The sequence below is a fragment of the Hippocampus guttulatus genome, chromosome 10 (genome assembly GCF_054856545.1).
Source record: "Hippocampus guttulatus isolate MCC_2025c chromosome 10, RoL_Hgut_1.0, whole genome shotgun sequence".
Classification (NCBI taxonomy): Eukaryota; Metazoa; Chordata; class Actinopteri; order Syngnathiformes; family Syngnathidae; genus Hippocampus; species Hippocampus guttulatus.
The window spans coordinates 9,553,569-9,578,849 of NC_141270.1; the positions used below are offsets into that span (position 1 = coordinate 9,553,569).

Genomic DNA, 25,281 nt, shown 5'->3' on the forward strand with positions numbered 1-25,281 from the left:
TCATGGCCTGTTCTGGTCTAATGAGAAAGCATTTGCTCATGTTCGAAAGTTGACACAAGTAGGTCATTTTGGAACAGGCTCGCTTGAAGACAGAAAAGCACTCAAGACTAAACCATAAAACAGTCTCTATCATTATTTAACATTTCACAAGGAAAACAACGTCCTAGCTATTTCGCAGACATAAACAACATAACTCAGATACTGGCCGTTTCCCCCCATTTGCACAAGATCGTGTTGCCAGGCAGAATTTGTGCTCCCCTTTGCCAAAGAAAATAAACATACTATACTTTACCAAAGTTACCTACAATGCCGATTCTTTAGCAAGTGGAAGTGCTGCTTTCAAGAGTGAAAATACAAACAGTGCTGACTTAATAGTGGCTTACATGTGCTTTACAGTTCACATACGCTTCTTACGACGAATTTCACATCGATTTCACAATCGAATCACTATTCTGAGAGAAAAAAAAGAAAAAGATAAGCGTCATTTTCCAACTGACATGAATGGAAATAACCTAAACACCCCCCCCCCAAAAAAACACTGAACAACTGCAAAGTACAGGTATAGATTTTTGAGATACTAGCCATAGCTCAGCCCATTTTTTTGTCTTGAGTTGCAAGCCAACACAAAAAGTGCAGTAACACATGTAGACAGACAATATGACAATACTCACAAGCATATATTCCTTGGCTTCTATGAAAAATGACTAATAGTTCTGCAGTTTCCTGAGCCACTTAGTTGTGAACATCTTCAAGTATTTATTCTGTCTGTATTATACTGCACCCTCATGGCCAAGGCACACAAGCCGTTGTTAAAGCATTAGTGCTATTCTTTTTGCCCCCAAAAAGGTTTTTGTTGATTTTTGGCGCGGCAACAATGGATTGATGGCCTTTTCTAACGAGGAAGATGATTTGCGACGCAATTGCTTTTAGTTGGAAGAGTGGTCAAGAACAAATTCAAATTGTAAATTAAGGCACCGGTGTTCTCAAAAAAATGCTCTCTAACATTTATGAGTTGATATATGTAGAATGAAGCAAAAGTAACAAGTTTAAAGTCGAAATAAAATGAATAGTCATAGGTCGAATATGGCTTGTGAGAGTATTATTGTTGAATGACAAAGAGCTGAGTAAGGGGCAGAAAACAGTGAAAGAGCAGTAAAAAATAGAGTTATTCGGAAAGGTGATGTTTTTAGCATGAGTGTGAAACTCCAGCACACAGGATTGGAATTTAAGGGAGAAGAAGCAGAGTACAAAGCTGCACTGATGACTGAATCACCCTGTCACTCTTCTTTTGAATCTAAGGATCATTCCAGATCCTCACACCAGCAGCCACGCCCTAAATGTGGTGGGCTTCAGCAGACAGGGACTTGACCCGACTTCCTGACAGCACCAGACCACCCATTTAACTGAACACAGTCAACATCAATATTAGCATTAGCAAGGCTTATTTGTCTTGCTCATATGTTTGAACAAAGTAATGAAATCTGGGTCAGATGCTCAGTATTAAAAAAATATCTAGGCAAGAAAGGCAATTGCCTCTGTCCCGAGCCAAAGAGGGCCAAGTGAGATGGCTGATATTTGTCCTTGCCAGTGACACAACTGGAACCCCATCAACCCAGCCACAGTGGGGCCCCCCTTCTAACAATGTTTATTGAAGGCAGGCTTTGCTGATGATAATTATTTAATTAAACATATCTTTACTTATAACCATACTGGTTTTTATTTTGGGAGACATCTACCTCTATGGCAGGGGTCCCCAACCTTTTTTGCCCCACGGACCAGTTTATGTCAGACAATATTTTCAGGGACCGGCATTTGAGATGTGGCGGATTAATACAACAAAATAATATGGTATGAGCTGCATGAAAACTGTGGTGTTTTCAAAATATAATAATAAACACAACGAGCGTCTAATCTGGCCGCAACACTGATCGCTATGGTAATGTTTAATGCCTTCAAAATACGATACAACGCAAATTCAAAGTGCATGAAAATGACGACTCACCACAGCCCCGAGCCTGATTTTCTGCAACTAGACGGTCCCATCTCGGGGTAATAGACAATGACACCTCAAGTGTGTGGTTTATGTCCAGTCTACTTCGTAATTTTGTTTTAGTCGCCGTTGCTGCAGAAACCCCTCACTTCACACAGGTAGGATGTTGGAAATAGCAACAGTGCTATTGTGGTGATCTCAGAGTATTTAGCCATAACTTTAATCCAGTTGTCTCGAATGTACGTTTAAGGCCGCCGTCATTTGCGATCTCCAGCAGTTTTTTAACTCATTTTGCGACCTCCAACGTTTTGTTTTTAGCGTAATCGGTCACGTGACGGAGAAGCGTGGTTTGACGTGAGTCAAGCGTGACACAGGCGGATATAACGGAGAATCCGGTAATTTTTCAAAATACAACATCTTTCGTATTCCGAAATAAATAAAACGGAATTAAGGCAAGTTCTTTCTGTGAGGCCTGGTACCAAATGCCCTGCGGACCGGTACCGGTCCGCGGACCGGCAGTTGGGGAGCCCTGCTCTATGGTCCTTCTTGGCGTCTAGAAACGCCCCAAAATGGCTTGAATGTACTTGATAAAAGTAACCTTTTGGCTGGTAGCGGCCGTCTCAATGACTAAGAGGAAGCCGTGCCTCACATGCTCACACATGTTGAGTGAGTGCCTCCTGCGTGAACAGCTGACCCTCCTTCGGGGACCATGGAGCTGTTAATGCATTTACATTGTGCTCATGACAAATGAGGAGTGACGCTGTGTATGTCGGACTAGTCATCCACACGTGGTCACAAACAACGGTCACGTGTCAAAATCCCAGAATTTGTGTCTATTGTTTTTGGTGAATTATTCATTGAGCATTCTGGCTCTTAATTCCAGCTGTGCATTTGTGATGTCAGTGCTCCTCTTGTTGGAAACTATTGGAATTGCACCTCTGCGACTCTTCGCTGTGAAGGAAATAACGTGTACGACTAAGAAACGTTTGTCAGCAATGCATCATATCTGTTCATGAATGCTGCATGTTGGAAATTATTTTAGTTGTCACGTTAGCATTTCTGCCGTACAGCTGTGGAGTTTGGGGTTCAAACCTCACTTTTCAGGGTATTCAAAGATGCTTTTACGTTGGTTTTAATTAATGTTTCCCAACATTTATTGAACTCCTGTATTTGAAAAGTATCTCACTTTTGGTATATCATAAACACACGACTGTAGCTGAATAATTGCCAAAATAATTTTATCTCACAATGTGCATTCCAGTGTATAATTGTACTATTGTAAATGGCTCAGGCTGTTTCGCGTTTTGTGATTTGCTATCTCTTGAAATGTTGTCTTTTATAAGACACAAACCAAAACAGTTCACATATATGCTGCAGCATTAAAAATACTTTTATAGATGCATTGTTTGTTGAGCTAGCCGTATACTGGGAGACTGCAGCCAATACAAGTTTTCAGTGAGCAATTAAAACAAAGTTGATTTGATTGACCGATTCAGAATATACGAAGGTGAATAATTCAGTCAATCAATGCATGGAGAAGAGAGGTACCAAAATAGGCTTTATTTAAGAACATTGGCAAAACATGTTTTGTTTTTTGCATATACCTTTAAAAACAAGGAGAAACAATTTTGGAGAATTTCACAGATTGTACAAAATCTCAACGAGAAGAAACAAAGAAATCATGTTGAGTGATTTATACCCCTCATTTGCATGGTTATTTGCAGCCGCCGCAACAGCAAGGGGAGGAAGAGTGCGGCCATTCGGCGGTCACGTAAACATCAGCGCATCTCTCTCTCAACACAAGTACTGTAGTAGCTTTCTCTCGGCTCACGTCGACACTGCTGCACCAGTGTGACTGACCACCATCATTGTTAAACCTGGCTAACTTGCATTTTCCTTAAAAAAAGCCAAGAAGAAGAAAAAGTCAAACGAGCCCCTGCACAAGCGCTATTAATTAACTGCATTTTACTCCAAAAAATTTTTAAAAAAGAGGATGATAGTGTTATTACAAGTTTTATTTTGTTTGGCAAAGACCGACACTGTGCAGTTTGTACACAACATCACAATGTGCTGACTTTCGAGCAGTTGTGTAACCTGTTACGCTTATTTTCCCGTGTCACAGTCCCACAACTTTCTTCTGATCCTACAATAGTAAACTTGAGCGCGACCCCAAGTTAACTTGAAAGGGATTTGCATTCAGATCCAGTACCACCATTAGGAAAAAGTCCTTGTGAGTATCTGACAAATTGTAATTTTCCTGAGATATCTCAATAAGCTCCAAACATAAAGCGTTGGCAGATATGAGCAGGCACAACTTTCATCATCAGCACCAGGCCACAACAAAACAAACCAGTACGGGCGCCCCGATCCGATATTGTTATCGCATATTGGTCCAATGTCAGCCCAAAAAAACAGTATCGGATTATATGGGACGCCCCAAGATACCAGCGGACCAAATAAGAACAGGAAGCTCTTCCGCTGCAACGTGGTTTGAGTTCTCATGAGTATTTTCAAGTCGGTTTTCTTTTAGCAGCTGGCAAACGCCACAGTGCACTGTTTGACCCACAACCAAGAAATGCCCAACTAGACATTAAAGGAATAAAGAAATGATTCATCTGCCACTGACTGAACATCCCTCACAGAGAAAAAACAAGCAAACAAATGGCCTCTTGTTTCTAATTTGTGTCACTTGCTGCATTCCAGTCTAGATAGGTCATGTCAACAATCATCATCTTTGCATACAAGGTTAGCCAAAAGCATTTAAAATAAAGTTAAACAAGCAAATTAGAGCGACTCCTTGCTGTCACCTTACAGGCAGATAAGCTTTCAGCAGGCTTTTCATTCTTATGCTGACTCCCCCCTCCCCCAAAAAAGAAAAAAAATACAATTCCCTTTCATTATCTTCTTCCTTCTGCTTTTGAATCATCTCAAATCCTCCCAATCTCTCTTTGCTGTTTTAAGACTCAATGCAAATGGCACTTTTAAGATTTCAGCCAGTCCTGCTCGGGTGCCTAGGGGTGACTGTTTTCGGCTTTGAGTGGGCCGAGGTTTCCGTCCACAAACATGTTGGGGATCTCCTGACCGAAGTAGATCTTGCTATTGGTCGCTATGGCCTGGTACTTCATCAGCTCCAGGTACTGGGGGGTTAACTTCAGCTGCAAGACCGAGCGTATGTGATTGTTAAGCCACATAACCAGAATTTCACTTGTGTACAAAGTTCAACTTGTGCTGACTGAAACATTGAAACCAGCGACAAATTCAACTAGAGCAGGAACACAACACAAAGAGGAAACGTGATAATCATGTGTTTCAATTGCCTTATTGTACCATCATTAATGTCTTAAGACGGGCAGCACGTTGGACAAGCATGTGTGTGTGTGTGTGTGTGTGTGTGTGTATACACAATGACTTGTACCTGGTTTGCTTCAGCAAACTTGGCAGCCGTGTAGTATTCCGCATCTGCCTTGGCCTTTTCCCTGGCCAAATAGGCGGCATCTGAAGGAGATACATGACATGACAAGACGAGACAGAAATATAATAAATATGCATCTCAAGAGAAGAACAACAACTATTGTATGTGATGAAGCAAAGCAGCTGACCCTCGATTTCGGAGATCCTCTTCTCTGTCTCTTTCTCCATCACTTTCTGCTGAAACTGGATCTCGGCTACCTGAGCGACTTTTTGAGCCTCTACACACAACAAAGAAAAAACACAGCAGGTGGGTTTTGTGGTGAGCAGAATTGGAGAGTGTGCAAATTAAACCACCAGCAAAAAAAAAAAAACCAAACCGCATTTACCGATAATGGCTTTCTTCCTCTCAGTCTCCGCCTCCTTTTCCACCACCTTCTGGGTCTGAGCGGTAATTAGGAGACGGGTCTTCTCTGCTTCCCTACGCACGCACATAGATAAGACAGAAAGTGACAGATACTTCACATTTGTCGTCATGCTCTTGAACTTACTTGGTGGGTCATTGGTCGAGAAATGAATGATACAGAGCGACTTGAGGTCACACTCACATGAGTTCAAAGTTCCTCCTGATAGACTCTGGGATCTTTGGCTTGGTTACACGGACAGCCTGCATACGGTTGAGTTTGAGTGGGAAGAAAGAAAAAGGCCTTTGAATCCACCACACATTAATTTTGTACATAATGTGGTAACTTAGAATTGTCACGTTAAAGGTTTAAGACCAGTATGAGGGATTATTATGGATCATGGACAAGTCTGATGGCACCTAATGTCACTAATGACCATCATGTTAAGAAAAAAACCCCCAGTGCCCTCGTGCTAGTCAGAGGAGACTTGAATCACATTCCTTTCTCTCATTAACAAACGTCATGTTTTATGTTTCATTGCAGCTGCATTTTTTTAAAGTGCTCTAAATAAAACTGAACAGAGTTTTTGCATGGACCACACTAACAAAACAAAAGGTCTTCAAATGGTATGGAACTGTAATAGCCAACTGGCCAAATGACATTTGTACAAAAGGTACCTGTATGGTAAGTCCAGGGGCCATCATATTCAGATCTTTCTGCAAGGCAGTCTTCAGGTTTTCATCAATGATATCTATACAAGAAAAACGCCACATTTTTATAAATTGCACATGACATGATAGCTCCCCGTTGATTTCAACATCCACGTAGAGACGAACCAAAGAGCTCTATGTAGACTTCCTGTAGTGTGTGCACACTGCAAAACTGGTTTAATTCATGGTGAATCTTGTTGAAAATGAGAGTTTTGTCATAGTCGGCCGTGTAGTTCCTCACTATGTCCACCACTAGAAACACAGCAGGAAGACAAACAATCAAACTATCGTGACGCCGGGCAGCGGACAACAGTTGTATGTGAAAAGAAAGGGAACTATTGCAATTGATTCTGAACATTTTGTACCTGCTGAGGAGACCAGCATGTTGACAACCTCGATTCTGTCAAAATAGATCATCACCCCGCCGCTGTCAAGGACATACAAAATGTGTCAATATCTCTGAACAACAAAACGAGGACTGAGGTCACTTTGACAAGCAAACACATTTTTGAAATACTTTTTATTTTATTCTCATACTACTATCTATTCTAGCTATTCTTTTTTTTAGACACATACAAGTTATGGAGGAAAAAGAAGCAAAATAATAAAAATTCTGTCCTTTTGTACCTTGTTCCACATGGTACATTCTTGATCTCATCAGTCTGAAGGGTAGTCTGAAACATGTATGAACAATGAAATGACAATAACAGCTCAGATAACACAACAATTACAATATTTTTTTCCATTTTATGTTTAATCTAGCATTAAGATGAGGAGGCAACTCTTTGAACGCGCAATCTATAGGTGCCTGTTACATTTGTGTGTGTTGAAACGCAATGTTAACTCGAACTTCCTTTCTTGTGAGAATGATGCCAGAAGAGATTACCTGGACTGATCTGTAGGTGGTAATGAAAGGCAGCATGATATGATATCCGGGGCCATTGGGACCCGTCAGCAAAGCCCCACCCCTAAAAAGAGATAAAAAAAAAAAGAGAGACTTCTGAAAAGATTTCGTAATAGCTGATTATCTGCTGATTACAGTGCAGGAGGATGGAGAAAGGGAAACAACCTGCAGGGCACAAAGTTATGAGCAAGTAAGGTCACACTGAATGTCTTACAAGAGAAACGTTTCAGCAGAACTTAATCCGATCTGTAACGGCAGTTTCTTTCTAAATAAATGTTTCGATTCGACTTCAACTACCATCGTAAAACCTTTTTTAACTTGATTAAGTTTTAGGTAACATTTTATTTACCACTCAACTGTTGTATAAGTACCAAGAGAAAAATCAACCACCGACTTATAAACCTAAAACAAAGAAAAAACACTCACCAGCTCAAGACACCTGACTTACATTCAACAGAATGGCAAAAGGGAATAGCTTGTTGGCAAGCTATTCTGGCCAGCTCTGCGCTAATGACATAAGCATCTGCTTCGTAAAATCATTTTATAACGGTGTAACCCACCTTCTCCCCATGGTCTGATAGGCTATGGTCCAGTTACCAGTCACCCTAATAGGGGCTAGTTGTTTACAAAAAGGATGGACGGTAACATAATTTTTTTTTTTAATTAAACCGCTGCCTGGTTTTTCTACTTTGGGCTTACTACTCTGCTGTATTTTATGTTTGATTTGGATCTAAAGAGTCAGTGTTAACAATACCTGTAGTAGACAGCAAGGTGGCCTTCGTCTATTTTGTGAATGGAGGAATGTAGCAGGACAGCCGTCACCCCTGCTATTGCTGCAAACACAGCCCCGACATGCGGCATCATCCTCACTGGCTCTCACCTGCAGACAGACGTCCATTATTTAAACATTCTAAAATATTTAAATAGGTATAGTAAACAAGATGGAGTTACTTTTCTGCCTTTTTATCACAAGCAAGTAAAACAAGTGCAGCCAAACAGGATTGGCGTGAAATAAAAGTTATTTTGAATAATTTACCAAATGACATGAGCAAAATAAAATGGTCTGTTCATGTTTTTATTGTATCGACTGTTGATCGTGTCTTTGCTTTCAACCTACTTGTTGGTCGTGCATATCAGTGTTTGACGGTTCTGCGCTATAATGTAATTGGTGATCCAATTCACCTTATGATGTATTTTTCAATGGCCATTTAGGTTGTCAACTGCAGTGATTCCCAATCCCGTTAGTATGACAGGAGAGATCATCAGGTGTACTGCAGGAAATAATCCAAGTTCACTTAATTGGTCCAAAATGTAAACTTTTGGCTCTTTCTCTGTCTTCACCTCAATTCCTGCAAGTGTCCAGCTTTAGTGTTCAGCTAAAAATACCTACATTTCACATTCTGCGAGTACATTTTGCGGAGATTTTTCTAATGTCAACTGTGGCTTGGCTCAATAAATGTTGTGAAACGCTGGTCTACTGCATGTCATTGATTTCTGTTGCACTGCATTTTATTTATGTACAGCTGTCTCTTGTTTTCTTTTGCCTTTTGGGCATTCACTACGATGTTTCACACGTATGAAATAAGATGACACATCTCAAGGGGGTATCCAAATGGGGAAAAAGGCACTAAATGGCACACATTCCACATTATGTAACAACCCCATTGTTTCGTGGTTCTGGGGTAACATCCAGCTATCCACATCGAATAGGAAAAAAATACTCATACATTTCAATAATTATAAATAAACTGTCTCGTTATTTGGGACTGCAGGTCGCACTTATTCCGTCGTTATAACAGTTTGATTTTTTTTTAAATGCAAATAAATACAGCCATATTAGTCATGACCACATCCACAGAATCCTTGCAATTTAAATACGTGAACCGCAACGTTAGAACATCCACACAACTGTCGCGACGGTTCATTTTTACAGTGGCAGGTGACAATTACTATACAGCTAACAGGCATTAGCACACCGTTCGGCATGAAGACAGAATGAGTTCCGCTGAACTATCATCAACCAAAAGCATTCTTGTGACAATGAAGACATACTTAAAACGCAACAGACCCATAGCTGACAGCCAAACGACGTTAGATAGCCATAGTTAGCCGTGTAGCTATGGTTCACTACCGGGGGGCGGATTGATAACGTTCGCGAGCCATATAGCAAGGCGTAACCCTGTTTTGGACGAAACCACCCTAAAACGTGTAACAAAGTGCGAATGCCGAGTTGAATAACAAATTGTAGTAAAATGAAATTACCACTATCGCGAACAATCACCTCTTCTGGTGTGCGTTCAAGGGCTCAACCGCCTCCCACAGATTTGGTTTTACTCGTTACAATGCTGCATTCACGAACTGTCGGAATGATTAGACGCTTCGATAAGGGAAAAGTCGTTCTCATACTTTTTACACCAAATTAACGCCTAAAAATTGTCGCTATCATTATATCACCATCACGGCAAACTTTCAAAAGCAGTACTTCGGAAGGCCAACATACTAATCGAAAGGGGAACATACGTTTGATAAATATCGATAACATTAAAATTTATTAAATTGTACTTCAATAAACAAATCTACGCAGAAAGAGAGACCACGTGCCACACCTCATGTAATACAAGGGGGGGGGCATCAGGTATTTCGGGAAAATATGTTAATTTTCCCATCGACCGCGCCCTGTCAAAGATTATTTTTAGGCAGATGATGGCCGCACCCCTTAACCAACAACGTTTGTTTCGGGGCATGACGGCCCGTCGACCACAACTTTTCAACGCATGACAGATTAAGAGACAGACAACCGCATGTTAGATTCAGTGAAGACTCTAAACTGTCCATATTGGTTTTGAATGTGATTGATGTATTTTATTCCAATGACATTATGTCCTGAAGTGCAGAAAATACATTTGTTTCAAATTTTAAAAAAGCAAAAAATATTTAAATTCATACATATCGAAGTGCTTTCCTTATCGTAACTGTAAATTCTGCGTTGAATACGCTGTGCAAGAGGATTTGGCACACATAGCCTTTGGAGACATCATTATATCACTTTCTTTGCAGTAATTCACTCTGCTCAGTTTCACTATACAGTATAAATAAGATTTATCTTACAGGATGTTACACACACAATCAAAAAACATATAGCTCATATCATTGCTTTCGGACTTTAACATAAAGTCTGTGTTCAATACACCATTCTGTGTAAGGACAAGATACCAACAAAACAAAAAAAATACTGGCAGCATACATGTTGTAAGGCACCGCTTATGTATCTTTGACTCATTGGGGTTTTGGTTGGCTACTCGAAGCCTTTTGGTTGGGTTTCGCTGCGCCACTTGGGATCCAACTCCAGTCTTGATCCTGAAGAGAGAACAACAAGACTAAATATGTCATTACGAGGCAGGAAATGAATTGCTGCAATCTTGTTTGGAGAGTAAATTGGGGAAGTTGTTCCTTATAAATGATACATGGTTCAAATCTTTTCACTAACGTTATATTTTAACACAGATCTGCAGGGTTTTGTAAATGGAGGACTTGAAAAGGTTTCCTTATCTCAAAGCTGCTAAAATGCAATGAACCGTGGGGTAAATGACACTTGAGTTGACTGAACTTAAATAAGAGAATTACAGGGGAAAACACGCAACCACGTGGCAGACATGTGCACATTTCATTATTCATGTTTTGTTTTTGTTTTTTTGTTTTTACATGCAGTGATTCCCAACCTGGGTGCCGTGGCACCCTTGTGTGTCATGAGAGATCATCCCGGGTGCTGCAAGAAAATGATCCATTTCCACAAAATCTGTCCAATTGGTTCTCGGTTACGATGTCATTTTGCATTCCGGCAGTGGCCACATGAAGAAGATGGAAAGGGTTGATAGTTCTACATCGTATTTGCATTCCATGTGATGCATTAGCAACTTATCAACAAAGTATCCATATTTACAAGCCACCCCAAAAAATACGCTGTGGCTGAAGGGGCATGGGTGGTGAGGTCCTGGGGAAACATAGACTAAAGAGAATAACAGTGGTGATCAATGTAATTAAATGTAATTATATTGAAAAATGTGTGCTGTGATTGAAATCATTTAGACACAGACACGGTTGATTTGTAACGTGTCAATGACGTGACACCTTTAATTGATGTATCTAAATGACGACATAGAGGAGTGTAAATCTCATTATACCAAAAAAGTGTCCCTCCTCGCTCCTCTTTTGTTCTCCTTGTCCTCAGTTAGAAGGAGCTCACGTAAACAGCGAGGATCACAAGACAAAGAATGTTGCAATAATTTTTTTAAAAAAAAGATTTAGACGCACACTTGCTCGACTCTACTCTGAATAAATAATTCTGCGCAGTGTCACGTGGGAGGACTTGCAAGGCACGCAATTGGTCAGGTGTGCTTCTTGTGTTTGGACATTTCCAACAATCATCACCAGAAGAAACAAAAACAATCTGTATCACATACCGTTATACTTTGCTCCCTTTCCTGGCTGACATCCTGCAGCAAAGAAGTGAGCTTACTTAGATAATGCCAGTTTTCATCCAATAACTGAGAAACTGTTTCACTGAAAAAGAAAAAACAAGATTGTTAATTTAACTTGAAAAAATGTCTTGAGTTTGTACAAAATCATCATTTAGACTTATTTGGTAATACAGTGCAAAGCTATCTAATCCAAACACATTACCTATCACTGGATGGCTGAACACAAATCTGTGAATCGCCCTGGGCCTGAAGACACAAACACTACAGTCTTTTTTCAACCGCCTATAAATATCATAGCTACTGACTATTATTTTTAGACACTTTGCTGATTACTCTTACTCACACAGGCAATCTTAAGAAGGTACCAGAACTCTTTCTGCCGCTTTGTTTGCATCTGCATTACGGCTGCCTCTGCCGTTTTTATGCTCTCAACTGCCTTTTCCAGCTTTGGGAACAAATCAACGATGCGCTGCTTGCACACCAGAATTGTACTGCCGAGTGAGACACGTGTGGATTAAGTAGAATGATCAAACATTCGTGGTGCACTTGCTTGGTTGTTGGTGAATGAATTACCTCAGGTGAGTGTACAAATCTTTCAGCACTCGATCTTGGTTCTGAACCATTTGTAGTATGGCCTTGACCATGCTTGAGCTGTCACTGTAACCATGTGGTGGGTCGGGGCCTGTACAAACAAACAAATATACTTTATTTTCACAAATAGTGGCTGGAGGCAGCATTTATTCATTCACCTTTGTAAACAATTACAGAGAATTAAGGGAAACACTCCTTAATTACAGTCGATGTCTAAATGTATACACATATTGATAATAATAAATGTGAAGATCTTCACTGACTTTTGCATTTCGCTTTTAGTTGCTTGTAGAGTTCGATAGCTTTTCCCTCACTGTGAAAAAGTACATGAACTTAACTTAACAATCATATCAGTGCTGTGCCACGCACAGCACTGATATGATTGTTACATCATGACAAACACACTGACAGCTGTTCCATTAAGTCTCCTTGTCTCCTCAAAAATGGACTACGCTGCAATTCCACAATTTCAGAATAAAGCGCAACTATCTCTTCATCCAGATATCCCACATCAGCGACCTGCAGCAGAAAATATTTGTTAAATGTGTGAAGTCTCAAACGGAAGTACAGAGTGTCTGCAATTATGACATTTTGTCCGATACCTTTGTAAAGCCATCGGCCATTGCTTCGTTTTCATGCCACGTCCTGAGCATCTTCTCTGAAGCTTCGCGGTAAATACAAAAGCAGACCATTTGCTTATGTAATGATTTTAATGACAGTGAATATAAAAAAGTCTAAACACCCTTATTCAAGTCCGAGCTTTTTGTGATATGAACAAGTGCACATCCTCTTTTAACTTCGATGTCGCTGCTTTAAAAATGAAGCCATCAATTCCAATTCATGTTAGGAGTCAGGACACAACTGCCACCACTATTTCACATGGCTCGTATTAATCCCAAATTAAATTCAGCCATTCTAATAGACTTACAGTCACCTTTTTATTTGTACTTTCTAGCAGAAGTCTGGAGGGTTTGTGCTATCACTAACTGTTCATAATTACCCTTCCAGATGAATTAAAAAAACTCCCCAAATCCCAAAGATGCCACCACCATTCTTCACTGTAGGGATGGTGTTCTTTTGGTGATGAACAGCATTGTGTTTGCGTTAGATATACCTTTTGGAATTATGCTCCTTTTTAAAAAAATCACAAAAACCTGGCATTTGTACAGGGGTGTGTAGACTTTCTCTCTCAATGGTATGTACACGGATAGATGCATGAATGGAATAGGACCAAAGGAGAGACACTCACAGATGCCCGTGTGTCTCTGCTTGGTGTATTGCTCCAAGTCATGCTGGATGCTGGTTTTGAAGAAAGCCAGCTTGGCTTGCAGCTGCTGCGACTGGGAGAAGAGTAGGTTCTTGTAGCGTGTTAAGTTGGTGTTGTAACGCAGCAGACTCAGCCTACGTACAAACGAACAAAGGAATGTGTTTTAGGGGAAGGTACAGCTCCCAGGGTGCCCTTTCTTCAGCAAAATGAAATAAAGTACATACAGTGGAATCGCTGTTAGTTTCACAAAATATTTCACGCATGATATCATACAAAATCGAAGAAAACCTCAGTGAATATCAGTCTTGGGTTACGTTTTGTTTTTTCTTTGACTTTTTTTTTGCAATAATTTTTTTTCTAAAAGGGCACTCTCATTCAAAGCAGTAACACTAGCAATGATAACAATGGTTAGGTTCTTTTTAGACTTGTATGTCAATAAAAATAAGCGAGAGGCATGAGCCACACCTTTGCACTTAAATTGTCAAGGTAAGACTATGCAAATGACATAACTCCCCGACGAGACCGTGTCAGTTCTCCGCCCCTGTGCCACCGGTGAAGAATGTCAGAGGTGGGGGAATTTCACTTTCAAAGTTTCCTAGCGCCATCAGCTGTTTTTAGAAAAAAAAAACAGTCACTTAAAAATGATCCGTGAAGACAGTAAATGTTTTAAGATGGTGACAGCTTGAATCTGGAACAGATTCCTGTTCTTCCAATTTATTAATTGTTGTTGCCCCAACTGTTTACCACGATTCTGAAGGAGCAATCAAAGTGCAATTCCATAAATTGACTTACATAGCAGCCCTTTGTCCCTGGTACAGGCGAGTGTAGTCCTCTTTTAATCCACAAATGTAGCTGACCGCTTCCCCCCATACCTTCCTCAATGCAGCCAGCGGGAGCTGTGTCTTCGTCTCTCTGACTACGGAAACAAACATGTGTTCCCAGCACTTCAAAATGACTTATTTTTTATGGGAGTCAAGCCCTACATGAGCACATTCAATAATTTAATTTGAATTGAAGAAAGAGGCAAGAGGAAGATTTGGATCCTACTTTAAAGAGAAAAGTCTCACCTATAAAGTTGACACTGTCAGGCAGCGGTCTGGCAGTCAGGGGTCCTGAGTACTTAGATAGGCTCTTATCAAACAGAAAGACGATAAAGGTGTCCCAGCCTCTCTGATAGAACACAACAACAAATATTAAGGCACACACTGCAGAGGTATTGCCTAGATATTGTCACCAGTTAGGAAAGACTGGCTGCCAGAAAATAATTTAATGCAAATTAACTTCTGTGTAGGCGTCACGTACCAAACCATCTGGCAGACAGTGTGCAGGAGGTCTGCGCGGGTCGAGGGAGATTCCCGTCTCCAACAGTAGCTCTTGATTCAGAGGGGAGATGTGTGTTTGTGTGTGTGTCTCCAGACGAAGCTGCAAGGAGTGTAAGCTCTCTTCGGCCTCCAGGATCAAGGAGTGCAGCTGGGCTGATGTCATATCCAAAACATGGATCACCTAAGCACCAAATCTGGGAATTATTATCGTTATAAAGGCAAATTTATGACATCAAGATTGAGCAGGTGAATTTAAATGTCGTTGCCGATGAATGTATAGGTAGCGCAAGAATCGATGTATGACTAAAAACATAAAAGTATGTCTTAAATAGAGTGAAGCTGTTCTTATTATTGACCTTCATGTTGAGAATATTCTGGAGAGTTCTGTAACAGTTTGCCTTATTTGTAACCGGATCCAACCCTCCGCCACGTGCTGCCGGGTCCCACAGTAACAACATCTGCAGCAAATTCTCAACTGGTGCCAGCAACGGCCTTAACACAAAGACGTGCAAATATTTGAAATTAGCATCACATGAGGTAGTTGATTTACAATGTAATCAAATTGTCGCTTTTGTCTCTACCTGCTGAGGTTATTGGGATATGGAAGATGTGTTGAAAATCGAACTTCTCCATTCATGTCCTCCACTGCCATGATGTCTTTGGCACCTTTATTCTTAACTTGGCTTGTCCTATTACAAAGGCACAAATATTACACACACACCAAACATTGTAAACATTCATCATGAGGTGTTTCGAGCTGAGGTCTTTCGCCATTTACAAAGTCACATTCAGTCACATTCAAACACTTTTCTAGCACAGTCTAGATCAATTTTGACGACCGTTCATTATAGCACAAGAGGAAAAGAGTTTAGTTTTGACAAGCACATTTTAGTTTCATTCTAAAACTACTGACAACACAACTCCCAAACTCCACCAGAGAGAGGGAAAGAGAGAGAGTGTGTATAATTAGAAAGCATTTATCAAATTTACCATTGTACGGGCTGCATATGGTGTAGAAATGGGCGAAAGCCACAGGTGCACTCAAAAATCACTGTTCCGAAACTCCAATAGTCCACAGTTACAGTGTAAGGTTTACTCTCAAACAGCTCTGGAGCCTGGAACACACGACATAGCACTTCACGAATGGTTTTGATTTAAAAAGAAAAATATATATATGTTACACAGCATAGTAACATATAATTTTTGCACTCGCTTACAAGATATTGGAGTGTTCCAACGAATGATGTACAGACACTGCCTTGGTCAAGGTCTTTTGCGTAACCGAGATCTATAATTTTATGGACAAGCTGGAGGAAAATGAAAGTGAGAAATTGTACAAGTGTCCCAGTACAATACTATTAATTAGGAGATTACAGGGGGCACTTTGTAAACATGCAAGATTGTGGTTTACCTTGCCGCTGATTTCTTGCAGAACTATATTCTCTGGCTTTAAGTCTCTGTGTATAATCTTATTTTCATGAAGGTACTCGATACCACATCCTGTCAAAAAAATTCAAATGTATGATCCTGCGCCATCACATGAGGGCTTTTACAGCAAAAAAAAAAGTCTTACCAATGTCACGGAGCAGGGCGAGCACTTCACTCTCCTTCAAACCACAACAGTTTTCTGGTTTACTGAGAACCTAAACATATTTTCAGGAAATATACATATGCAGTGACAATTCAACGCTTAAAACCTTGATTAAAACACTTTATAACAGATGATAACTACTTTGCGTAAGTCTCCTCCAGAGCAGTACTCCATAGCTAGGAGCGGAAGGTCATTTCGAGCAATCAAGCTCAATTCTTCTGGAACTTCACTGGCCTGAACAACATTCACGTGGTTCAACCTGAAGTGGATGAATACCACAGTCAAAATCAAGGTTTTTCGTGCCGTACCGCAGTTGATTATCCATATTCACTTCTTCATGATTTGGATCTCTCTCCCCCAGCGTTCCTTGTTCTTGGAGCTCAGTTCGAGACGGCAGATTTTCACAGCTAACTTCTCCCCTGACTTCTGCTCAACACATTAAATAATAACACATCACTTACAAGCCTGACATGATCGAATTAATTTTTAAGTATAACATATGGTGGTTCCTTGAGATACAAAGTTAATTTGTTTAGTGACCAATTATTGGTTGAGTGCATCTCAAGGCACCACTGTATTATTACATGTAATTTAAGCAAAAATGTTATTTCAGAAGTGGACATTGAACTGGTAGGTACATTAATGTCGGTACATTAATGTAGGTACATTAATCAGTACCAAAATAGTAGCTCCCGGTTTCCAAAGTTTATGCGACTCGGAAAACTGTAAGAGCGACGGAATAATGGCTGGAATTCTGCCCAACTTCTCATCTCCGACAGCAACTTAACACCATCTCAATTCAGGGTGTTTGTGGTGCTCATTCATATTGTGTTGTGAAGTGCAACGTGGATCAGAAGACTTACATGATTCTGGTACAGATAGACGTGCCCGAAGCCTCCCATCCCGAGTCGCTCCTTCATCTCCCACGGTCCACACAGCTGATTCTGTTTGATTGAAACCCGCTCCATTGTCACCAGCTCTAGACACAGTAATTGTGCGTTGCAGGGTTAATCGTTTACAATTTTGACATGAGACAAATACTGTTTACAACAAAAACAATAGCACCCTAATACTGTTGCACATTCTTTCAACAATGCAGTCACGAACATATTGGTGTCTAAAGACGTTTTGGGTGAGAATGACTTTTTTTTTTTACATGATGTATTTTGCTAGGCGCAGCTAACACATACACTTATAAGCGAGTAGATACTACAAAACTGACTGGCAGTAAGCAAGAAGATAACATTATCTGTAGAAAAACTCCAACTCGTAAATACGGTACAATTTTACTTACCTATCTAAGACGTCAGATCAGGTTATGCCATGGCTTAATAGCTAAACAACGTTTCAACCGTGAACAAGTTATCAGCATTCCAAGTTAGCTAACTATTAATGACGGTCCTTTAATGCCACTGTTTACGACTTAAAGTACCAAAACCGTCAGCTTCCCCAGGCGCTTGTCACTGGAGATATTTGTGGTTTATTTATTCTGTCGGTGGGGGTAAATTGATCCGAAATTGCGTTCCAAACAAAGTGAAAGTATGTCAACGCTGAAGAACTTCTGCGCATGCGTGAGAGGGTCGCCTCAGAAGAATGCGAAATTGAGGTTCGTCGTTGTAGCCTACAACTAGTAATTTACTTTGCTTGGATTAACTTTTTTTATGCAAAAATGTCTTGCAGCCAATTTCTTTTTTCATTGTTACCACCCCTGCTCCATAAATAGTCTCATTCAAACGGGAAAAGTTTTATATTTGGTCTGCAGATGGCGTCATATACTCATTTTAGTTACTGTATTTCGTTGGTGTATCTTTTGACTGACTTGAAACGCTTATTTTAAAGGACGCATCCATCCATATTATGTACTGCATGGTACAGTATCATGGTATACTTTACACACGCTGTTCTTGTCTTGCTGAAATCAGCAGTTTGGTAGGGTTTTGTGCCCTTTAAGAAAACTCCGAGATGCTACAAGACAGTGCCCAAGCCTTGTCGACAAACGAAAGTAGTACCGAAGATCTAATGGAGTATTTTATGTAGAGGTTATACATTTTGATGGAAAGACAAGCTTTGTTTTATGGTATTAGCTTCAGTCTGGGTAGTTACAGTGCATGTACTGTCATTGCACATTTGTTTTCTTAAAGCAGCATGTATCTTTCCAGCAAGTGCGTAACACTAGGATGGATAACGCCTGAATTTATCATTTCTCAATGTACAGTAGCTCTGCTTTCCTTTTGGTTTTGACCAAGTTAGGGGTTAGGGTGTGAGGGTTAGGGTTAGGGTTAGGGGGTTCGGGTTAAATTAGGGTTGGGATTTAGGAGTTAGGGTTACGGGTTCGGATCAGGGTGTTAGTTTTATGGTTTGGGTTAGGGTTAGGGTTTCATCTTAGCTATATTGTAAAGATAGTCTGAGGCCTCCAGGATGAGTAAGGTGATGTGTGCTCATTGCAAGGAGGGAATCGTCTTGCATTTTAAAACAAAACAATAGGTTTGAGTGCATGTAACCTTGACAGGACTACCTGATATGGAACAACTGAAGACAATAAGTAAATGAATGTTTTCATTCCTGTTCCTGTTTATGTTTCCCGCTTCCTGTCTTGGCCATTATTTGACTGTAGCAAGTACTGTCGTCATCCCTAATAAAGTGGTGATCAGGAAAGCGGAAATGTGACTAATGAAGCCATCATGGATGAGGTAATGTTTTGGAGGGGGATTTCAAAGACAACATTGTCCCTCCTGAATATGCCACAGCTATTCTACAAACTAAATGTGATTATTTTTCATTATTACATGATTGCAATTGATTTCATTGTACAACACAGTAAGATTTGCCGAATACTTTATTCATGTGCAAACTGAGGATAGTTTTTGTCAGTTTGTATGTGTGCAAACCATTTTGGGCTCATGTCAATGACAAACAATTTAATCAAAACATGTTTCTGTACATAATGTGGCATCTAATCTCTACAATTCCAACAATTGATGTTTGGTGAATTCAGTATTTAGGGTCAGAATCGATAAGCATAAATTTTGCAATATATAGTACCTGTCTGCACCACGGTATACCAATACATTTAATATAAACCCAAACTTTAATTAGCAGTTGTCAATACCTAGCCCGTTCAAATTAATGTCCGCATTCTCAGATTAAAGTCAGTTATAGACTTTTCTTTTTGTGTTTTATTAGAAAATTGACTGTACAATAAAGTGACATTGTGTTGGTGCGCTCATCTTTACGAAAGCGTGGGTGCCTGTTTTATTACCAAGTTTGGATATACGTACAGTACTTCTTCTATTCGACAGTGCTGATGTCACACATTATGAGCAATTCTTTGGTGAAGCCAAATGTAATGGTCAGCTGTTTCATCTGACTGCTGTTTCGTGGGCCTCGCATTAAACTCCTCCTCCCACCTTCCACATTTATAAATTGGAGGGATGCACGGTAGCTCAGGACTCAAACAGCAAGAAGCAAGACACGTGGAGGAAAAAAAGGACTTCGGAAAAATCATCTTCATCTGGCTCTTTTGCGCTCTCTTGCAACAGAAAGGTATGAATCTCTGATCAAATTTTCCAGTCTATTATGTAGACATAGCAATTCTTATTCTATGTTATGCAATTCTTATTCTATGAATTTGTATCATTTTATCTTATCAGAAAGTTAAGAGAAAGTACCGCTCTGACCGTGCAATCGTGTATGTTCATTACTATTACATTGATACCGTGTTCTTTTAAGAGAAAATATTTTGATACTGCAAACTTGTCTGATACTGTAATAAATGAGCATATGCCACTGACAGAAATGTGTCTACTATGTGACTGGCGCATTTTATCACCTTGTCTTCATCGTCTTTCCCGAATAATAACATGTTCCCCCGAATAATAAAATCTGTCCTCTTGTGTCCCTTCAGATAATTCCCTTTTAAAAGCATTCAGTGTTGATATCTTGTTTTCCTTTTTTTTTCCGTGCCCAGACCAAAATATCACAAAAGCAGAAGTAAAGATGAACCTCTTAGTCATCTTGTCTTTCATTGCCGTTGTCAGTATTGAAGTGGTAAGTACATTTCAAATGCAAGATTTCATTTTATTCTTGACAACTGAGCCCAGTTGGGTTTTTTTTTTTTAATGCATCAGTGAATCTTTCACTTTTTCAGGCATTTTCAAAGAGGTGGCTTAAGTGGACACCACGCCAGACACGCTCACATCGAGGTGAGCTGACTGTTCTTCACTTGTGTGTGTGTATTTTGGTTTTATTACGTGTAGATTCATTCTTTTTTTTTTTCTTTTTTCTTTTTTTACTGTTTTCAAAGATGATGCTCCAGAGGGCTGTTGGTCAGGGGATGGCAGCAGTTACAGGGGAATTATTTCCACAACAACAAGTGGGCGTCGTTGTCTTCACTGGAACAGGTTCAAAAACCCCTGGGGCACCTCATCTGGAACCGGGAATCATAGATACTGCAGGTAGGCATCAATTGATACCGAAAGATCCCAGGCTTCAGCTACTACACTATTAATGTACAGTGAAACTTTTAATTTCAAACACAATGCATTCAAAACAAATTCCCGTTTGAAAACGGTGGTAATTTTTATCCGAGTGCACACAATAGGCGTCATGAGAATTTGATCACCTTTATACATTTTATTTTCCATAAAAGTAAGTCAATGAAAAAGAAGAAATTAATCATGCCTGTTAATATTAAGGCCATGACTGATTTTAATAACAAAACTACAACTGTACAATTGGGGCTACTCAGAGTTAATCAAATCTGGCTTGCTGAACTTATGAGGTATGCTGCGGCCTTGCGCGCTGAGTATTTTTCATTTTGCTTCTCACTATTAATGATGGCCTTCTAATGAATTAGACTGAGGAAGAAACCAAAGAAAAAGCAAATCTGTTTTAAGAGCCTTTGGACGCATCATTTTCTGGAATTCCAAATTAGTCAACCCCAGTTGTGTTTCTTATATTTTATGTGATAAGTTAAAGGTTTGAGTATCAAGGACAAGACTTACCTGTACTTTCTAACTTCTAGGAATCCTGACCAAAGCCTGAAGCCATGGTGTCGCGTCAAAAGAGGGAAGAGAGTCGTGAGAGAATTCTGTGATGTTCCCAAATGTAAGAGATTGAAATAATAATACTTTGTTCTCAGTTTGATTTGCACTTTCTAAGGTTCTCATGTTCCCTTCTAGGTTCCACAACAGTAAAGCCTCGTGTTACTGTGGATACAGGTAATCTACTAGGGCACCACCTTGTTACAATAACATCCCTTGATGACGCACCGGCACTGATGAGTCCCTTCCTGACCGTCATTGCAGAACTGACGTGTGGTGAGACATCTGAGCGGAGGATGCACAAAATTGTGGGCGGCTCATTCATAACGGCGCAGTCTCAGCCGTGGGTTGCCGCCATTTTTCATCAGCGCCGCAGGTTCTTGTGCGGCGGCTCGCTTATTGCGCCATGCTGGGTGCTTACGGCTGCGCATTGCTTCTCTGACGGGTGAGGCCAAACACAAATAATGCGTGTTCACTTCCTCTGCTGCAATTCTCATTTGATAAAAGCACTGACTCATTTTGAACAATGTGCGTGTGCGTTCGGTTCAGGGAAGGGACCAATCTCCAGCGTTTGTCTGTGTTCCTGGGAAAGAGTGCCATCAATGAAACGGATGAGGTCAACGAGCAGAAATTCACTGTGGAAAAAATGATCCTCCACCAAGCATACAATAAGACCAACTACAATAATGACATAGGTGAGCACAAACAAGGCTTTGTGTAAAAAGCTATCTGTGCACTTGATGAAGAGTTTTTATTTTGTCTTTTCAGCGCTGTTGAAGATTAAAAGCAGTGATGGGCGATGTGCTGTGCGATCGGAATCTGTTCGCACGGTTTGTCTTCCTCCAGCTCGCACTCAACTTCCTGTTGGTTTTCAGTGCGTTATCGCAGGATTTGGGAGGGAGAAATCCGGTAGGTACAATATCAAACAAACACTCTGTAGACAAAAATATTGGGGAAACCTGGTATGTTTTTCTACTACAGTAATGGTAAAACTATATACTATTGATACAGTATCCCCTGTGTAGCTATAAGAGCGACAAATTCACAAGCTTTGGTCAATGGGAAAAGAGGTGTGGCCTAACAATTGTATTTAGTTCATAAACAAACAAACGAAAAAAAAAAGAAAACACTGATAAGAGCTGTGTGCTGTGATTATTCCCGGATGGCAGTAATACCTAAGACCAGCTGCACACGTCCAGCCATATCTGGCTAAACCCTTATTTTAATTGAAATAATTTCAAAAACCCATACATTTCAGATTTTAGAAATTTAGCACTGATTTCCGTGTCAGACAAGAAGATGAATTCCACACCAAAATCTGTGATACGTTGATTCGACAGTGGATAAACTGTGAAATAGTCGGGGACACTGTAGATAACAATTGAGCATTTCTAACAAGATTCTAACAGATGTGTTGTCTGCAGGGGCGCTGCATTACTCTCAGTACTTGAAGAAGGCCCGTGTGAATCTTCTTTCCCAGTCTCAATGTAAAAAAAATTCTGCGTATGCAAATCTGCTCACTGAAAACATGTTCTGTGCGGCGGAACCCAGTTGGAGCATGGACTCCTGCCAGGTGAGCAAGCTCGTCCATTCCCAGAATTTCAGCACATTGCACCCTTAATTTGGCTGTGTGAACATAAGCAACTACAGGAAATCAGTACAGTATTTCCAAACTGCAAAGGGGCTGTAACTAGTGTTGTCCGACTGTATTGCGTTTAAGAATATTGATGACGCACAGGAAGATTTCTTGTGTTGGTTGAGTTTAATGGTCTCAATCACAAAGCCTGACGAAAACAGCAGAAAACAATGTCCTCGTCAATTATATTGACACAGCGTATCCTGAGACAAATTGTCAAAAAATGTATTAAAATACGAAAAGAAACATCAAAAGACAATGCTGGAATTAATCCTTGAGTAACTAGAAGAACTGAAGTCTCATGAAATTTGCTGAAGCCTCGCATGGTTATGTTTTTGAGTCTTCTCAAGACGTCTTGAGTTGAACTTCTAAATGTTTCGGGCTTTACTTTGAATTTGCCATACGCCCCTAGAGGGCGTACGACAATTGCTGAATATGAGAACCATGAGCACAAAGGGGATGTAGCTCAGTGGTAGAGCGCATGCTTTGCATGTATGAGGCCCCGGGTTCAATCCCCGGCATCTCCAACTTTTCAGAACCCCCTTTATTGTTATTGTATTGCATACAATGAAATTGGGGTGCCACTCCAGAGTGCATTTCGTAAAAAAAAAAATTGAATAAAATAATCAGCCTCCTTACTGGTGAAAATATGACTCAGTCCAACCACCCATTTTTATATATTACTTGTTCTCATCAGGGACATAAATACAAATGGAACTTTTAAGGTGTCATGTTCCATACGACTCTTGTGTTGGATCATGGATGGCTGCACATGACTTCTCACATTGTGCATGAGGCACTGATTGACGTATTTCTTCATCTCACAGGGAGACTCTGGTGGTCCACTAGTGTGTGAAGCCTCCGGACGGCTGTTTCAATTTGGAATTGTGAGCTGGGGGGATGGCTGCGCAGAGGAGAACAATCCGGGAGTTTACACTCAGCTCACCAATTACAACAAATGGATTGCAGAGAAAATAAAACTACCGCAGTATACAGTAGGTGTCATGTACCCCCCAAAATGAAGGTGGGCAACAGAGAGACCCTTGTGCTAAAGTTAAATTCCTAAAGGAATATTTGGAAGCAGAGGTGAAGGCTCTGGGTGCAGGTTGGTGGTACGTGCATTTTGTTGTTTGCACTGTAAACGGAGGGGCAGCTAACTGGCATTGACTGCACATTGACAGAGACAATCCTTCAAGGATTTCTTGTCGTTTTTCTAAAGGAATGTTTTCATTTTATTTATTGTATTTGATGTACAATAATTTCATATACTTTTATTTTTACATATTTAACAGATCTGTTTTGTACAATTTAATGTACCATATGCATTTTCTGCAAAGGCTAAGCATATTCAAGAGAAAATTTGTCCCTTAATATTTTTAATCGATTGAAATGTAAATACTTTACTACTGCTATTTTCATATTGTGTAAAAAATAATGTGCTAATAAGTGGAGCGATCCACCCTACTGTATAAGCTCACTGCAAAATAAATAAATACAGATAAAACAAAACTGTATCATATGGTGGAGTAAAATGCACGCAGAACACCAGAGGGCGCTATTACGTGATGGAGGTAAACCTGCTGTCACTTACAAAAAAGTGTCCCCAAGTCATGTGAGAAGATGAAGTTTAGTACTTTTGTTGGTCATCATTTATTTACTTTTAGAGTAAGTGATGTGCATCCAAGAAAATAATTGCAGTTCTATTAACCTGCCATGCATGTTTTCGGAATGTGGGAGAAAATCCACGCACTCAGGGGGAGAACATGCAAACTCCACACAGGAAGGCTGGAGTCAGAATCAAACTCTGCACCGCTGCACTGTGAGGCCAGCAAACCACTCGACCACCGTGTTTCCCGGAGATCCTTTAATTGAACCAAATATATGAGCAATACCTTCAAATCATCAAATCTTATAAAAATAAACATGCTTTGTATATTG

General features: G+C 40.2%; 3 protein-coding genes and 1 non-coding gene across 6 annotated transcripts; 2 read left to right on the plus strand and 2 right to left on the minus strand.

Annotated features, from left to right (window-relative positions):
* Positions 1-3,524: 3,524 nt before the first annotated feature.
* On the minus strand, positions 3,525-9,764 carry erlin1 (ER lipid raft associated 1). The gene is made up of 12 exons (XM_086121801.1): positions 9,679-9,764; positions 8,171-8,296; positions 7,399-7,480; positions 7,140-7,186; positions 6,878-6,939; positions 6,639-6,764; positions 6,480-6,553; positions 6,007-6,065; positions 5,788-5,879; positions 5,590-5,679; positions 5,406-5,485; positions 3,525-5,145 (listed from the first exon to the last, which is right to left on the minus strand). The coding sequence occupies exons 2-12, from the start codon at positions 8,278-8,280 to the stop codon at positions 5,002-5,004; spliced, it is 966 nt and encodes a 321-aa protein (XP_085977927.1). The 5' UTR covers positions 8,281-8,296; positions 9,679-9,764; the 3' UTR covers positions 3,525-5,001.
* A 488-nt stretch (positions 9,765-10,252) lies between these two features.
* Positions 10,253-18,209, minus strand: LOC147199193 (inhibitor of nuclear factor kappa-B kinase subunit alpha-like). Of its 3 annotated transcripts, none has more exons than XM_086121799.1 (22): positions 17,960-18,209; positions 17,529-17,609; positions 16,997-17,091; positions 16,807-16,924; positions 16,648-16,717; positions 16,486-16,574; positions 16,292-16,381; positions 16,065-16,189; positions 15,656-15,763; positions 15,431-15,566; positions 15,055-15,255; positions 14,820-14,922; positions 14,545-14,668; positions 13,735-13,886; positions 13,088-13,149; positions 12,895-13,004; positions 12,749-12,798; positions 12,468-12,576; positions 12,238-12,385; positions 12,097-12,155; positions 11,877-11,976; positions 10,253-10,773 (listed from the first exon to the last, which is right to left on the minus strand). In XM_086121799.1, exons 2-22 carry the CDS (start codon positions 17,583-17,585, stop codon positions 10,693-10,695), a joined length of 2,187 nt encoding a protein of 728 aa, XP_085977925.1. In that variant the 5' UTR covers positions 17,586-17,609; positions 17,960-18,209; the 3' UTR covers positions 10,253-10,692. The 3 variants fall into 3 exon arrangements, with proteins under 3 accessions (XP_085977925.1, XP_085977924.1, XP_085977923.1); XM_086121798.1 differs by having other exon boundaries at positions 12,097-12,140; positions 17,529-17,644; XM_086121797.1 differs by having other exon boundaries at positions 17,529-17,644.
* Positions 18,210-20,009: 1,800 nt separating this feature from the next.
* LOC147199194 (urokinase-type plasminogen activator-like) lies at positions 20,010-24,840 on the plus strand. Its single transcript, XM_086122086.1, has 11 exons — positions 20,010-20,208; positions 20,633-20,712; positions 20,813-20,867; positions 20,969-21,119; positions 21,689-21,771; positions 21,846-21,884; positions 21,972-22,152; positions 22,257-22,402; positions 22,476-22,616; positions 23,132-23,280; positions 24,171-24,840. The coding sequence occupies exons 1-11, from the start codon at positions 20,097-20,099 to the stop codon at positions 24,363-24,365; spliced, it is 1,332 nt and encodes a 443-aa protein (XP_085978212.1). The 5' UTR covers positions 20,010-20,096; the 3' UTR covers positions 24,366-24,840.
* trnaa-ugc (transfer RNA alanine (anticodon UGC)) lies at positions 23,799-23,870 on the plus strand. The gene has a single exon. It is a non-coding gene; the product is annotated as a tRNA-Ala (tRNA).
* Positions 24,841-25,281: the final 441 nt, after the last annotated feature.

Excerpts from the sequence above, each read along its gene's own strand:
- erlin1 (XM_086121801.1), bottom strand. The coding sequence starts at position 8,280 with ATGATGCCGCATGTCGGGGCTGTGTTTGCAGCAATAGCAGGGGTGACG. Across the intron at positions 6,066-6,479 it reads CCCCTGGACTTACCATACAG|GCTGTCCGTGTAACCAAGCC; the intron begins GTACCTTTTGTA and ends AACCGTATGCAG. Across the intron at positions 5,486-5,589 it reads GAGGATCTCCGAAATCGAGG|ATGCCGCCTATTTGGCCAGG; the intron begins GTCAGCTGCTTT and ends TATCTCCTTCAG.
- LOC147199193 (XM_086121797.1), bottom strand. The coding sequence starts at position 17,633 with ATGGAGCGGGTTTCAATCAAACAGAATCAGCTGTGTGGACCGTGGGAG. Across the intron at positions 17,092-17,528 it reads TCTATCTGTACCAGAATCAT|AAGTCAGGGGAGAAGTTAGC; the intron begins GTAAGTCTTCTG and ends TGTGTTGAGCAG. Across the intron at positions 14,923-15,054 it reads ACTGTCTGCCAGATGGTTTG|AGAGGCTGGGACACCTTTAT; the intron begins GTACGTGACGCC and ends GTGTTCTATCAG.
- LOC147199194 (XM_086122086.1), top strand. The coding sequence starts at position 20,097 with ATGCACGGTAGCTCAGGACTCAAACAGCAAGAAGCAAGACACGTGGAG. Across the intron at positions 21,120-21,688 it reads GGGAATCATAGATACTGCAG|GAATCCTGACCAAAGCCTGA; the intron begins GTAGGCATCAAT and ends TCTAACTTCTAG. Across the intron at positions 23,281-24,170 it reads GGAGCATGGACTCCTGCCAG|GGAGACTCTGGTGGTCCACT; the intron begins GTGAGCAAGCTC and ends TTCATCTCACAG.